This window comes from Aristolochia californica, unplaced genomic scaffold, assembly GCF_029961685.1.
Source record: "Aristolochia californica isolate CCGP_79_NKW_82.1479 unplaced genomic scaffold, dmAriCali1.0.hap1 SCAF_4, whole genome shotgun sequence".
NCBI lineage: Eukaryota > Viridiplantae > Streptophyta > Magnoliopsida > Piperales > Aristolochiaceae > Aristolochia > Aristolochia californica.
This window is the reverse complement of record NW_027182103.1, coordinates 45,378,443-45,392,554: the sequence shown is the minus strand read 5'-3', so window position 1 is coordinate 45,392,554 and position 14,112 is coordinate 45,378,443. Positions and strand designations below refer to the sequence as shown.

Here is a 14,112-nt window from a genome sequence, read left to right as displayed (position 1 = left end):
TTTCACCCCATCCATTATTTCACACAATGCAATGTACATAAAAAAATAGATAGTAAATAATGCCGCAAATAATCAGTCTCCTGTTTCTCCCCTCTTACATAAATCCAGTCACCGGATAAACGAAATAATTCCACCGCGCCCACACACAAACACATAAAAATCTCACGTCGGTTTCCCCGTCAAATCAGGGCGACGATGGACATCAAACAAGCTAAGAGAAGCCCACCCAGGACAGGCAGAGGTGAATCCGACGCGCTCGCCATTGCCGGCGATGGAGCAATATTATCACCGTCTTGAGCAGAAACTGCGACTGCAATGACCAGAAGAAGAAGTGAGAGAAGAGCGAGCCTCATCGCCGCTGCCATTGCTAAGTAGTCGAAGGAAAGGGTAGGTAAACGAAGACGATTTTGATATTGATATGCTGATATGGGTGGAGAGGCGGGGGAGATATTTTATAGCCGCGATCTGCAAAGCGGCGGAGGACATGTAGCCGTTGGGAAAGGGGATGTAATCTTCTGGAACGTGTTGAAAATTGTCGCAAGGGTACCAACTAGCCGTTAACGTGGACACCTGGAGTGAAATGAGTGGTCAAGCCATTGATCGGTAAACGTGGGTTGGCGGATAAATAAAAAAACGAAAAGATCCGTCCGGACTCTGGGTGGTGCGGCGGAGCTTTCCTTTTAAAAACGCTGTCGGCCTATTTTTGATCATGGTGGGGTACCACAAGTCAAGTCGGGTCACTTCCAATGTCGGGAAGACAAGTGGCCACGGGGTTCCTACACGGACCTCTGAATGAAAGAGTTTGTCTCGGGCTCACCTTCTTCCGTGCCTGTCTGACAAGTGTACGATTTGGGTTGATTCGCACGAGTTCCCGAGCCCATCACGCAATGTCAGACAGGTGTAGATGGATATTTGATATTAGACCTCAATTATCCAAAGTTGTGAATTTAACCGCTCCTGTCCAGATCCAATAAAACAGGTGCCCCTGAGACATGGACTTACAAAAACAAGATACTCTAGACTAGACCTGAGCTTGAATACCGTGAAAGGTTGGGACCAGATATATGGGACTACTACCTCCACACTAACAAGACTAAAGGCATTGATAATTCTAGAACTGAATCCTGAGAGGATTGAGGGTAGAACTTGCCAATGTTTCAGTCCCAATTTGAGGCCCAGCTTACGCTTCCTTATGATAACATTTGCTTTCTACTATCATCTGTTGTTCTTCGCATGGGAATGAAGCATAAAAATGTATAGAGATTTTATACTTGACCAAGCAGCAATGACAGTTTAACTTGTGCAAATTGGAAACGATAGCTACAAATGTAAAAGAAAGACTAGTGTCAACAGAAAAAGAAATCAAATTCAGCTACTTAAGGTTCATGAATATATGGAACAGTGTTCAAATTGGTATTATGCTAATGAGGAACAAATTGGCTTGAAGAATGTCGCAGACAACAACAAAATAAAAAATAAAAACAGATTCATGAAGAAATATTGGAGAGCTTCCAGGGGCATTTAACAATTTAGTACCTGTAATCCTCAGTTCAAATTGCTGACTGAATATCAAGAGACTGACGAAGCCAAGAAATGAAGCTATAGCAATTGATATACCCTGAAGTGAATTAGTGAAGTTATATCTCTAGATAAAATGATGTCTTAAATAAGCTTTCAACAAAACAGTAGATGTTCTTGTATTAACATCTTTCGGTTGCCTGGAGGTCCATTTAAAAGTAAAGCTGCTCTGCAAGACTTTGGACCCAAAACTTCACAGTAAAGGATAATGTTCTAGTTCCATCTTTCTATGAAAAAAAAGATATTCAACATTATATACAAAAAATAGGAAAAAAATCTGACTTTCTTCCTTATTGAAAAAAAAAAAAAAAAAGATAGTTTGTTTCTTTTTTATCCCATAACCTCTACACAATAAATGAAGCTCCTGTTCTATGTGGCTATGCCAGTGACTGATCATTAGCCACAAAGTAACCATCAAGAGGTCATTGCCAACATACTCAGTTTCAAACCCCCACATGGAAATTGGTCAATCTTCTATCTTTTCAAAGTTTCCGATACAACCTGCTGGTGAGCCATGTCAAAGGTGGCATGAAGGCCAAAAAACACATAATACATCAGCATGATAAGAGTGCAGATACCAAACCTAATGAAAGCTTGGTAGCCAAGGGACCCCATGAGAAACAAGTTAATTGCAATTGACAATGATGGCAACCAAGGCACCAAGGGGACACCCCATACTTTAGGGGTTCGCTGCTGCGGAACAAAGACAGCAATTCCCAATGTACCCAAAAACCACAGTGGAGTAGCAATTGAGTAACCAATCCAACCCCCAGAACTAGAGCTCCAATAAACCATAATAGCAATAGAAGATGCCATGATGACTGTTAGGAAGAAAAGGAATTTAATGACAGCAGATTTTGGGGTAACATCTCTCACATAGTATCTTCTTACTAGCAATGCAATGGACATTAACATGAAGATGAAGAGCGTGCTAATGGCCGAGACACTTGACAAGACATCCAAGCCAGTGAAGAAGGCTACGCAACAGCTACAGGTAGTTACCAAGAGAGTAGCATTGACGGGTGTCCCTGTCTTTGGGTGAACGAGCGCAAACAATGGAGGAATCATATGAGACCTTGCTATCTGTGTGGTATATCTCCCTTGGCCAAGAGCCCCAACAAGCAGCCCTGTGGTCATCCCCTTGAGAGCACCAATTGCTACTAAATACTTTGCCCACTTCATCCCGATACTAACAAATGCAACAGAGTAAGCTGCATTAACATCCATTTCTGTATATTTTTGCATCATACTGAGAGCTAGCGCCATAAGGCAGTAGACAACAGTAATGGCCGACATGGAACCTACCAGGCCAATTGGTATGTCCCTGGAGGGATTCTTCGTCTCCTCTGCCAGTGTGGCTACCATATCGAAGCCTGTATAAGCCCAATAAACAACAGCAGCTGCTTGGAACATTCCTTTAGCACCGTATGGAAGAAAAGGTGTTAGATTGGCGGTATCCCCCTTCACAAACCCAGCCACCAAGATGAACAATATGAGTACCGCGCTGAACAAGGACGCGAACCAGTTTGTCACAGATGTCAAACGAGTGCCAAGAATCGCCACAGTGGAGCAGGAAAAGAGTACCACAACGGCAATTGGGTCCAAAAGATTATAACCTTCCGCTAATTGACTAACATGAATCCGTAAGGAGTCGGGGTCTCGATTGATCAATGTGGCAAAGTAGGAAGTCCATGACCTACCGAGTCCGGCTGCCCCCACTAGGCTCTCCAATAGTATGTTGCCAGCGGCAATGAAGGCGATGAAATCTCCTAGTTCAACTCTGAGGTAGGAGAAAGACCCACCAGCGACAGGGATTTCCACAGCGAATTCAGTGTAGCAGAAAACAGAGAGCAGAGCAGAGAGTCCTGAAGCAGCGTAGGATAGGACAATGGCTGGTCCGGCGTCGTTACGGGCTTCTTGGCCAGTGAGGACGAAGATACCGGTTCCCACAACAGCGCCGAATCCGAGCCAGATAAGGTCCCACCAAGTGAGGCAACGCTTCATGTCGTTCTCGGATTCCTTACGAAGGACATCCAGCTCCACAAATTCCTCGGAGCGGTCGAGGAGGCGGTCTTTGAAGCGGTAGACGGTTTGCGATACCGCTGATTTGTAATTGGGCCAACTCTGGAAGGACTCCTCCGGGTAGAAGTCCTTTCTGCTCCACCTCCAGTAGCTCCGTCGTTCGGCTCCATCTCCCCCTGCTCCTTCCATCTGCTCTCTTAATTTCTTTCCTGTTGGAAATATCTATAAACTATCCCTGTTTCTTTCTGTGGCCTTTTTCATCATTGCCTTCATGCAGCCTCCATCTGTTGTTTTTTTCTGGCTCGACCTTTTGGCCTTTTCTCCTCCTGGGCCGTGGAAGTTAGAAGTCCCTGGAAGTAGATCTTTTCTCGCAGGAGCTCGCAAGTTCTCTTTATACAATCGCACTACGTTTTAAAGCCGGCAGATTAGATTAAGTGAAAAACTGCAAGAACGCACAAACAGAAGCTGCAAATCGACACAGATTGATCCTGATGGTGCGTAAGAACGTTCAAACTTCAAACAACAAACTTAAAAGTTTTAAAATTCATGGGTTTGAAAATTAATAACTGATAAAAACATTCTCCAATTTAGCATAGGCATTTTTGTACACTGAATAATTTAAAAAGCCACAAAAAAAAAAAAATTCCGCCATGAACTTTGTGATCTAAAGAGCATAAAAGGATTTTCAGTAAATTAACTACTAAAGCGAGGAAGCATGAGCGGCTCATCCCTACCAGATTTTCTCTGGCTTGCAAAGTAAAAGGGTAACGAACGTATAAAACTAACAGAAAGAGGGTTGTTAGACAGTTTCTGACCCATTCACTAGGTGGTTTCCCTGAACGGTGTAGTCGTAGGTTGTAACCGGTAGCAGTTACAGCCAATCCTCTTCGACAGAAAAGAGGAGTTTTAAAAAAAGAATCTGGTTTGAAAATAGACGGGACATTCCGATGATCTGCACAATCGACCCCTTTCAACGGAAGAAGAAAAGACGAAGGAAAAAATATAAATTGATACTCACTCTACAAGAAGTAAACAGAAGAGAGTCTAACAACCGTCGTCGCAAAGTTTTGCCCCTCCGGCGGACATATGTGCTCCGAACGCGAAAGGGCGAGAACACGGAAGGTAATTGAACGATTATATCGATAGTCATGAGCCCGCTGATTTGGCAGATTTAAAATGGTACCTGGACTGAGTTTGGCAGATTTAAATTGGTACCTGGACTGAATTTCTGATCAGGTACGGTGCCTTTCCTCGTAACAAACATCCAAGAATCAAGATCAAGAATCGCGGCCACTTTCTGAAAACAGCGAACGGCAAGACGACTTTACATCGAAGGGGCGTGATAGAGCCCCCGGGAAGTGACCCGGTCCGGACAGATAAAACTGGGTTCGACCGAGTTCTTAACGGGTTGATCCGGGTTTTTAACCTAGGGAGCAGGGGGTGGCATCGAGCAAAGCCGGGCTGAACCCAAACCTGCCTATGTTCGAGGTGAGTTTGATTTAAATATTTCGAACTTGAGCCAAGCCCAGGTTCGATCCTAAAATTGTTATCAAGTTTGAGCTCAATAATTTTAACCGAGTTCGTATCGAGCTCGAACTTCAACATTCATTTAAAGCTTTTCAATAAATACATGTTTGGAGTTTGAGCTCCAGCATACATTTAAAACTTTTTAAAAAATATATGTCAAATAAATTGTATATAAAATTATGCATATATTTTAAATAAAATTGGGCATGAACTCTACTTAAAATTGGACGTAAGGGTGGCATCAAATCCAGTTGAGTCTGAACTTTGTTCGAACCGAGCTTGATTTAAAATGGTACCTGGACTAAATTTCTAGTCAGGTATGGAGCCTTTCCTCGTAACAAAGATCCGAGAATCAAGATCAAGAATAGCAGCCACTTTTTGAAAAAGCGAACAGCAAGACGACTTTACATCGAAGGGGCGTGATAGAGCCAAAGGGAAGTGACCCTGTCCAAACAAATAGACTGGGTTCAGTTGAGTTTTTAACGAGGTGATCCAGATTTTTAACCTAGGGAGGGGTAGGGGAAGAAGGTTTGTCGGTAGGGGTGGTATCGAGTCGAGCTGAGCCCAAACCTGCTTATATTCGAGCCGATCTTCATTTAAATATTTTGAACTCTAGCTCAAGCTGAGCCCAACTTCGAGCTTAAAATTGTTATCAAGTTCGAGCCCAATAATTTTAACCGAGCTCGAGCTTCAACATTCATTTAAAACTTTTCAAAAAATACATGTCTCGAATTCTAACTCCAACATACATTTAAATTTTTTCAAAAAATATATATTAAATAAATTGCATTTAAAATTATGCATATATTTTACATAAAATTGGGCATAACAGCTACATCGAATTGAGCTGAACCCGAACCTTCCTATGTTCGAACCGAGCTTGATTTAAATATTTCGAACTCGAGCTCGAGCCGACCCTAGCCTCGAGCCTAAAATTATAATTGAGCTTGATCATAATAGTTTTAATCAAGTTTAAGCTCGAGCTCGAGCCGAGTTCAAGTTTAACCTACATTTAATACTCTACATAAAATATATGTCAAATAAATTATATATAAAATTATGCATACATTTAATAATTTTTTAAAATAAATATTAAAAAAAATATTTGAGTAGAAATACGTTTCTAGGGACTATTGGGGAGGGGGAGGGGAGGGGCATTATTTCTCCCTTTTAACTTAGGTTCTCTGGTTTCCACCAAGGACAATGCAAAGGGAAAAGCTCTAGCGGTGTCGGCAAGGAACTTTCGTTGGGGATGACGGCTGTGACGGAGGCAGAGGGGGAAGAAATCAAGCAGTGGCAAAGGCAGCCAACGAGGCAACTGTCGACGACGACAGAGGCTGCTACAACAGCAGATGGGAGGGGCTCAACGGTGACGAGGGTCGCTCTTGCTCCCGGTCCCGGTCTTGACTCTCGAGTCGATTCACAAACTTTTGAATCAAACCATGGTTCGGTCAAGCTCGTTTCATATCTGGATCTCGAACTCGATTCGACATCCGAATAAATTGAATCGAACCGAGTCGAGCTTGAGCAGCTTGCGAACTGGCTTAGTTAGATGCTACCCCTGCTCATCGGATAAGGTGAAATATTGATTTTGGTGCGAAAATTTGAAAAGAATATTTTTGTAATTTTTATCATGTGGCCGTTGACTGTGACGTGGAGCATGGAGCATTCAAACGTCATGTTTCTAATGTTAATGGTTGACCCTCAGTCAACCAGTATTCCCACGTTATCTCCGTCTTCGTAAGCTCCTCGGAGTCGTCGGACCGACGAGCGAGACGATCATTGAACCGATAAAATGTGGGCAGATTTGTAGTTTCCCCAGCTCTGGAATGACTGGTCGGGTATGAAAGCGTCTTTACTTCACCTCCTGTAGCTCTTTGTTTGTAGTTCATCGCTAGTTACTCATCCAGCCGAGCCCATAAAAAATCGAAACTCCTCGAAACCAGTTTTCTCTCCCTTACAGTTGGGAGTGTGGTGGACGTCTGTCTTCACTGATCTTCAGCGGTTACTTAGAGAGGATGAGGAGACTCGGAATCTTCTGAAAGTTGCGGAGATGATGAAGCAGGGACCCTTATATACTTTCCAGTGACCAGTCTCCACTCTCTAAATAGGATTTTTCATTTTTCCATCTATTTCTTCTCGGTCCAGACGACTGTTTGGTTCTTTCTGCTAAAAGAAAATATATCTCGTCTATCCATTGGCATCTCTCGTCATGTTTAAATCAAACTCGATTACATTGTCAATGTCTGCTATAACTCCTATTCTCAACAGAGATGTGAAGATCCAAATCCCGGACTAGTTATTGATTGATAAACTGGCTTGACATTGTTTGCGATTCTCGATTTGTCACTTATACTCTAGGGACTGAGGATCGCCGACGGCTCGGCGTGATTGACTATCAACTGCAGAGTGTTCGGAAAGTTTTGTTCCTACAAGAATATCTTGTGACTGTTTCGCCTGAATAGATAATTTGGGAAGACATTATCATGTTGACAATCAAGCCGACCCAAATTTATAGCAGATTAGAGCATTAGTCAATATTCTAGTTCCTTCCCCTTACGCATCATCTGTTGCTGCCGCAGGCAGACTTGCACTGTCCATCCCTCTCTCTTCCCTACCTCCACATGTTCTGTATACTCGAGACATGTCAGAACGTTTCCTACAACACTTAGGAGTTCAGGGTCTCCTCCTGAGCTGCCAACACAGACCGTGGCTTGTGGCAGTAACAAAATTTCTTTGTTACACATTTGGTTGAATCATTTTCTTGCAATGGTTTTGATTCATATCCATCTCAATGGTCGGATCATTTATAATCGGTTTGTAAAAGAATGTATTTGTCTAGACTCAAATGTATCACATGTGTGACATATAGAACTAAAGAAGCATGAGCATTTAAATCAATTGATCCTGCCAAAAGCAAAGTGGGACTAAAGCAAAAGGTGAAGTTATCATAGCTACAGTTCGTGCGGCTTTGCCTCCTGTAACTCGTTCTATGCTTTTGAGAGAGTACATGGTACCTTGCTTGCGACATAGTTCATTCAAAAGAGTAATTTGCTTTTGAGTTATGTAATTTTGTGATAAAAAAATGTCGATTCTTACCAAAAATTTCTTCCCCTGACGTATTAATAGGACACAATTGGTCTGATCAATTCTTTACGTTTCTTTTTCTCCATTTACTTTGGTCACGAAGGTGGATGCTTACTTTGAGGAGGAAAAGATAAAGAACAAAAGAAAGAAGGGCAAAAATAAGAAACTAAAGTGAAGAAAAGAGAAAGATGGTTGAGCCCCAGTGGTCTGTTACGATCCTTTTCTTCCTTTGTTAAAAAGTCTTCAAGGTTTCTCCTTCGTAGTTGTTGCATACCCTGAGTCGTCTATGGAAAAAAACGTCTCGAAAGGGATGATGTTGAACTGATACGAACTACTTGTTCCTCAAAACAATGGAAACCACACTCGGCTTACAGTACCGTTTCCTCTACACCAAACCCTTCTTTGTCAGAAGCAAATTGACATCAATGAGCCAATGCCGCAGTTTCAGCTTCCACAGGAGCTCCTTAGTGTTTCCTACTCTCAACTCGCCCCCGAAACAGTCCAACCAGCTGCCTCCGCTCACGCCTCCCGTGGTCAATTGTTTCCTTACCTCGTCCAGATATAACAAGGATGATGAAGATGAGCACAAAGGTAATCACGGGTTGGGAGCGTCCGTGTTTTTGGCTTGCATACTAGGGGCAATATGCTTAAGTGGGAGGACCTGCCCTCCGGCTTTGGCTTTTCAGTTTTTTGCCCAGGAGAGGAGCTTGTCCATGAGATCGTTATCATTGGCTTCCCTTAGGAGCGGTAAGGAGGCTTTAGAGGGCTTGCTGGATGTTAAGAAAGCTCGACTGGATCCAAAATCGTTGGAAACTGCTGAGAGTGAATTTCAACAGCTTTTGAAGCAAGAAAATTTTGATCCCCATGAGTTGCAGGTTTAGTAATCTTTACTTTTTTCTTTTTAGTACCATGCGTGCCAGCAACAGGTTTCATGTCAAATTTTTTTCACGTCCGTTCTTTTAGTACCCAAGGATTTTGTTCCACTATTGGCCTGGACTTAGGCTGAAACTGACTTCGACACCAGTACTTATATCACCTCGCCAAATGCAAATCCCCATCGTCTTCCTATTTTGGGTAGCCATGACTGCAAAAAGTTTGTGTTTTTTGGTCTACCTGAGTTGGGTATTTAGTCCACTTCACTCTTGTATTTGAAGCAGCTGATCAGTTTCGTATTTGTCAACTTACAGAAAGTTGTGTGGAAGCTAGAAATGAGTGGGAAGGAAGATAAAGTGGTGAAAACGTTACAGGAGATGTACGACACTGAAATCAGAAAGCGCCATCCTGATCGTGCTTACGAATTGGGTTTGCATTTGGTGGAAATGCGCATCTACCAGGTAGACCAATTTTTCAGCTTCCTTCCCGTCATGATTTGTTTTAGATCTAAATGGGTGACCTTTGCGTTGTTTGCTCCCTAAGAAATTAATTACGCGCATGTGTTGATCATACAGGGGAACTATTTGATGGCGAGAAGGCTCTGCAATCAACTTGAGCAGCAGTATATGGAGCAGGAGAAGTGGACAACTGATGCCAGACCTTCACTCTACCTGGTGAGACCGCTACTAAAACCATTGTTCTTCTGCAGCCCGTCTGAACAGCTCGTTTTGGTTTCTCATTGTAGGCAGTAACCAACTTGATGTTGGGAGACATTAATGGTGCGAGGGAGAGGTGGAAAATGTTTACTGAGATTCATAGCAGGATAAGAGGAGAGACAGGGCTCATTGCAAGCGAGCATGATCCAGAAGAGACCGAGCGCTCTTTAACATTCGAAGAATTTAAAGAACATATGGAGGTGTTAAAAAGAGAGATAGCAGAAGCTAGAAAAAACTAGTCGCACTTACTAGTTCATCTTCAATGTTTGGCAGATCTATGCTACTGGAACCATCAAGCCCATATTTTGCCTTTTCTCTTTCCTGTTTTTCGGATGAATCCCCTGGAGGAATGGAGAGGTTTACACAGTTACAGTTGGCCTCTCTATGGTTTAATGAAGTCGTTTGCCGACGGTTCTAACAGCAAAGTTGTTTCTTCCTAGTGAGATTTCTTGCCCACGGAGAAATCAGTCACATAGCATATATATAAACAAATCGCCCTACCTTTTACCATCATTGAGCCAAATTAGAATTTGATACAAATGCTTTGAGAAACAATATTAAAAGGACAGGCTACTTCCAAAGATCATCGCCAGTGGGTTCCAAGCTAAATAAATGCAGGCATAATATAATAATTATGACACATCATAAGTTAATGCAAGAAAGTTCTATGAGTAGAACTCAACAGAAAAAATGGTAACTTAGGGCCTCTACAATGAATGCATCTCTTGGACAAGCACTCAAGGTCATTTTCTTTTTTTTAGAGACTGTATCCATGCATGTCTTTAGGGGTAGCATCGAACCGAGCAGGTTCACGAATAGCTCGAGTTCGAATAAATCCGATCTCGAATTGAATTTGAGATCGGGTTTCAGGTTCGTTTAAGTAAACGATCCAAACTCGAATGAGCGGCGGTTGGGTTCGCGAGCTCACGAGCTGACTCGTTTACTTAAACTAGCTGGAGTTGGGAGGGTGATTCATTCAAGGAGTTCAATGTCTTCTGCTTTGGCATATCCAGAGTAGAGGAGGTGTTTTGATTTTCGATGGAAGAATAGGGCAGCCAGGCCACAATTCCTCCTCTATGGCTACAACAAATCGATTCCACAGGCCATACATCTTCCAGCGTCTGCAATTTTTTCGTCGCTCTAGTAGATTTGGGCGTCGCCGATGGAAGTCACAGCTAAGTTCGATTTCCTTCAACATTATTCTTTGCCCAATATGTGAATTGTAGAATTTTTTAAAACTTAAGGAATAAGTAATTTCTTCCCTGCTCTAGCCGATTTGGGTGTTACAGACGGAAGTCACGAAACCGACTGGTATTAACCTTATCCATTTTATCTCTAACCACTGCGTTCTCTTCTCTTTCTGATTCCTCTCTTTAAATAGAGCTTGGTTTTATAGATTAAACAAAGAGAGTCGAAAGAGAAACACAGTTTTCACTTCCCCGGTCTCAGATCTTATGTAAATCTGTCTTCTTTTCCTTCACTTGGCTTGTCAAAAAATCCTCTCGAGATACCTTATTTTGAACTCCCATTCGAGTTCAAGGGATAACTTTATTAAAATGTATCATATTCGGATTTGTCATTTTTTTGTGTCAGAATGGGAGTTCAAAATAGGACTCGACTCGATGCACGTCTTATTCTTACATAATAAAAAATCAATTGGTCATAATCTTACCAACTTATCTGATTTCTAATGGGTTTCAGTTCTTATTGATTCAGTATTGATTTAGATTTGGATAAATTTAAAGCTTTAACATTCCTAATTAAGGGGATGGGATTTCTTGAATCAAGCACCAATAACTGTGGCCAATCAACACAAATGAAATTGGCCCCTTATTACAGCATTGCATCTCTTTGAACCTGAGCAAAGTGATTGGCAAGGTCCTCAGCTATCGAGAAGAGGCCTTTTCCCATTTATGAATTCGCCGTTTACTGCCCAAACTGTCGGGTGATCAATATCAATTTTTCTATGAACCACCATTGGAGAAGTGAGCCCTCCCTCACATTAGAGGTCCATCACTCATTGTAGCCAAATATTTGAAACTTGAAAGTTGATTGTGTCGGACCGTAATCCAACATTTTACCATGGGGAAAAAAAAAAAGTAGTCTTCATGAAGACAAATCAAACAAAATCCAGCGAGATTCCAAAGAAAGGGAGCACAAAAGCAGTCTTCTCTTCGTTAAAGCACTTGAACTATTTACCAGATAAGAAAAGGAACTAAAGTTCAGTTTAGTTCATTGAGAAGAATCAATTGTAAAGAAAAATTGTATGGATCAAGAGTCGGAGACTGCAATATCAGCACTCACGTAACTCAATGTGCTCCCAATCCGAGTCCTACCAGACCAGAAACTGAACTAAAGAAGAAAGGAGACATGGTCACGTGATGGAAGAGCACATACTTTACTTCCAGCAAGGGCAAAATGATGTTAGATCTTGCCTGTACTTTATTCTGTCTCTCTGTGTTTAAATGCCCCTTCAACTGCGTCGCTCTCATATCATTCGGCTTCCGATCGATTTTAACTAGTTCAATATTCATTCTCTCTGTGACGAAAGGATGTTGGCTCCAATTTGCTCGACTCAGACCCACAATGGTCTAAGAACCCCGAGTCTCATCAATGGCATCGGCATGAAACCATTTCAAGTCAGCAAGAGCATTGATTTCCGACGCCCCGTGCATTTTCCAAGGGGCAACGAGCCATCGTTGCCGACACCCACGAGAAGCCTGACTGTAAACAACAGATATAGCGGCGGTATGTTTCGTTATATAAACTGATTTTGCATTTTTTCTTTTCAATTAGCTGATGGAAATATGTGATTTGGTGACAGGAGGTAGCAATGAACAAGGCATTCCCAATCCGACGACTCCAGTGTCGACCTACACTAGGTTGTTCAAGGAGAACGATTTTCTCACTCCGGAAGTGAAAACTCCACCAATTGACAAAAAAGTCTATTTATCGCAGGTGCCACAAATCAGGGTACGCCATTTCCTTTCTCTGGTCACACAACCGAGAGTTCTGAGTTACCGGTTTGAGGCGTCCACGCATATATCTAATTCTGGTTTGTGGCTGCATTCAGAAAATTGCAGTGCAGCTTATCAAGAGTGGGAAGATTGACGAAGCAGAGCGAATGCTTCGAGTGTGGTGCGACTTCAGTGAAGATAAGTACCCGCTGCAGACGTTGCTTGTTGAAACCCTAATCTATCAGGCAAGTAAATTCCACAAATCATCCATCTCCTTCAACATCCAGTTTGGTAGTTTAGTCTTCGTTACTTTTTCTTCTTACAGGGTAAGTTCGAAGAAGCTAACAAGCTCTGCGCCGTTGGCGAGGTTGGCCCCTCAGATGCCCGTCCCCTTTTGAAGGTGAAGCAGTGAAACTCAACATTCACAGCTCTCTCTGTCTTGTATGAATATCTGCATTACCCACTGCAGGCTAGCTGAGTTCCTGGTAACATATTGCCTAATGATGCAGGCGGTTGCCTATGCTATGTTTTCTCAAGATTTGGACGAAGAAGCTGAGAGATGCAGGAACTTATCAAAAGAGTACGAGGATCAAGCCAAAAAATGGTGGGAAACGTTCAGCAAGCATTTGACCGTGGAAGAAGACCCTGATGCTCTTGGGAAGCAAATAAGTTTGGACCGAGCCAAGTTTTTTGAGTTCTCCAAGGAATTGAACGAAGACATTAAAAAATACAAATCAGCAAAAAAGGAAGACAAGGGAGAGCAAGGAAAAAAGATCACAGCTACTTGGGATCTGAACGGATGAAATCACCGAGAATCCCGTCCGCTCGGAGTCTTAAATAGCTATTCTACGAGGAATATTACTCGGCTCATTTACCTAGAGCAGGTATAAGTTGATGCATGAAAATTTATTCTATCGTGTCAACGTGTTTTCCTCTCTTTTGTTTTCTTTATTTTCATGAAATTTGAGTGTTATTTGAAAGGACTGGTTCGGTTGTGCTGAATTTAAAAAGTCCTCTAAGCTGTTTTACAAGAAGTCATTTATGAGCTTTCCTGATTCTTTAGTGCCAGTTTGATGAGAAATGTTTTGACTTCCATGAGAAAAATAACTCTCTTTTGAGCATAACTACAAAATATACCCCTCAAATATAGCAAATCCTAGAGAAAAAATAAATAAAAAATTAAGAGGAACGTGATTTTTTTGTTGTTTGATAGAAGATAATCGTGGAGAGAAAAGAAAACAAGATGGAAAACCTTTTTGTCTTTTAATTAAAAATTTATCTATCAAATAATCAAAAAATTAGAGAAAAAAGAAAATAAATGAAAAATGGGGAGAAAATTTTATCGGGGTGAT

The 14,112-nt window shown here is 41.9% G+C and overlaps 3 protein-coding genes across 6 annotated transcripts; 2 read left to right on the top strand and 1 right to left on the bottom strand.

Moving 5' to 3' along the window:
• Positions 1-1,777: 1,777 nt before the first annotated feature.
• On the bottom strand, positions 1,778-4,900 carry LOC137962469 (cationic amino acid transporter 5-like). Of its 4 annotated transcripts, none has more exons than XM_068809350.1 (2): positions 4,816-4,900; positions 1,778-4,004 (listed from the first exon to the last, which is right to left on the bottom strand). In XM_068809350.1, exon 2 carries the CDS (start codon positions 3,787-3,789, stop codon positions 2,053-2,055), a length of 1,737 nt encoding a protein of 578 aa, XP_068665451.1. In that variant the 5' UTR covers positions 3,790-4,004; positions 4,816-4,900; the 3' UTR covers positions 1,778-2,052. The 4 variants fall into 4 exon arrangements, with proteins under 4 accessions (XP_068665451.1, XP_068665454.1, XP_068665449.1 ...); XM_068809353.1 differs by having other exon boundaries at positions 1,778-4,042; positions 4,816-4,882; XM_068809348.1 differs by having other exon boundaries at positions 1,778-4,042; positions 4,619-4,881.
• A 3,601-nt stretch (positions 4,901-8,501) lies between these two features.
• Positions 8,502-10,294, top strand: LOC137963919 (uncharacterized). The gene is made up of 4 exons (XM_068811152.1): positions 8,502-9,089; positions 9,402-9,548; positions 9,663-9,761; positions 9,833-10,294. Exons 1-4 carry the CDS (start codon positions 8,565-8,567, stop codon positions 10,040-10,042), a joined length of 981 nt encoding a protein of 326 aa, XP_068667253.1. The 5' UTR covers positions 8,502-8,564; the 3' UTR covers positions 10,043-10,294.
• A 2,022-nt stretch (positions 10,295-12,316) lies between these two features.
• On the top strand, positions 12,317-13,816 carry LOC137963935 (uncharacterized). Its single transcript, XM_068811167.1, has 5 exons — positions 12,317-12,551; positions 12,628-12,776; positions 12,877-13,005; positions 13,086-13,160; positions 13,270-13,816. Exons 1-5 carry the CDS (start codon positions 12,356-12,358, stop codon positions 13,561-13,563), a joined length of 843 nt encoding a protein of 280 aa, XP_068667268.1. The 5' UTR covers positions 12,317-12,355; the 3' UTR covers positions 13,564-13,816.
• Positions 13,817-14,112: the final 296 nt, after the last annotated feature.

Excerpts from the sequence above, each read along its gene's own strand:
- LOC137962469 (XM_068809350.1), bottom strand. The coding sequence starts at position 3,789 with ATGGAAGGAGCAGGGGGAGATGGAGCCGAACGACGGAGCTACTGGAGG.
- LOC137963919 (XM_068811152.1), top strand. The coding sequence starts at position 8,565 with ATGGAAACCACACTCGGCTTACAGTACCGTTTCCTCTACACCAAACCC. Across the intron at positions 9,549-9,662 it reads TGGAAATGCGCATCTACCAG|GGGAACTATTTGATGGCGAG; the intron begins GTAGACCAATTT and ends TTGATCATACAG. Across the intron at positions 9,762-9,832 it reads CCAGACCTTCACTCTACCTG|GCAGTAACCAACTTGATGTT; the intron begins GTGAGACCGCTA and ends TTCTCATTGTAG.
- LOC137963935 (XM_068811167.1), top strand. The coding sequence starts at position 12,356 with ATGTTGGCTCCAATTTGCTCGACTCAGACCCACAATGGTCTAAGAACC. Across the intron at positions 12,777-12,876 it reads CGCAGGTGCCACAAATCAGG|AAAATTGCAGTGCAGCTTAT; the intron begins GTACGCCATTTC and ends GGCTGCATTCAG. Across the intron at positions 13,006-13,085 it reads TTGAAACCCTAATCTATCAG|GGTAAGTTCGAAGAAGCTAA; the intron begins GCAAGTAAATTC and ends TTCTTCTTACAG.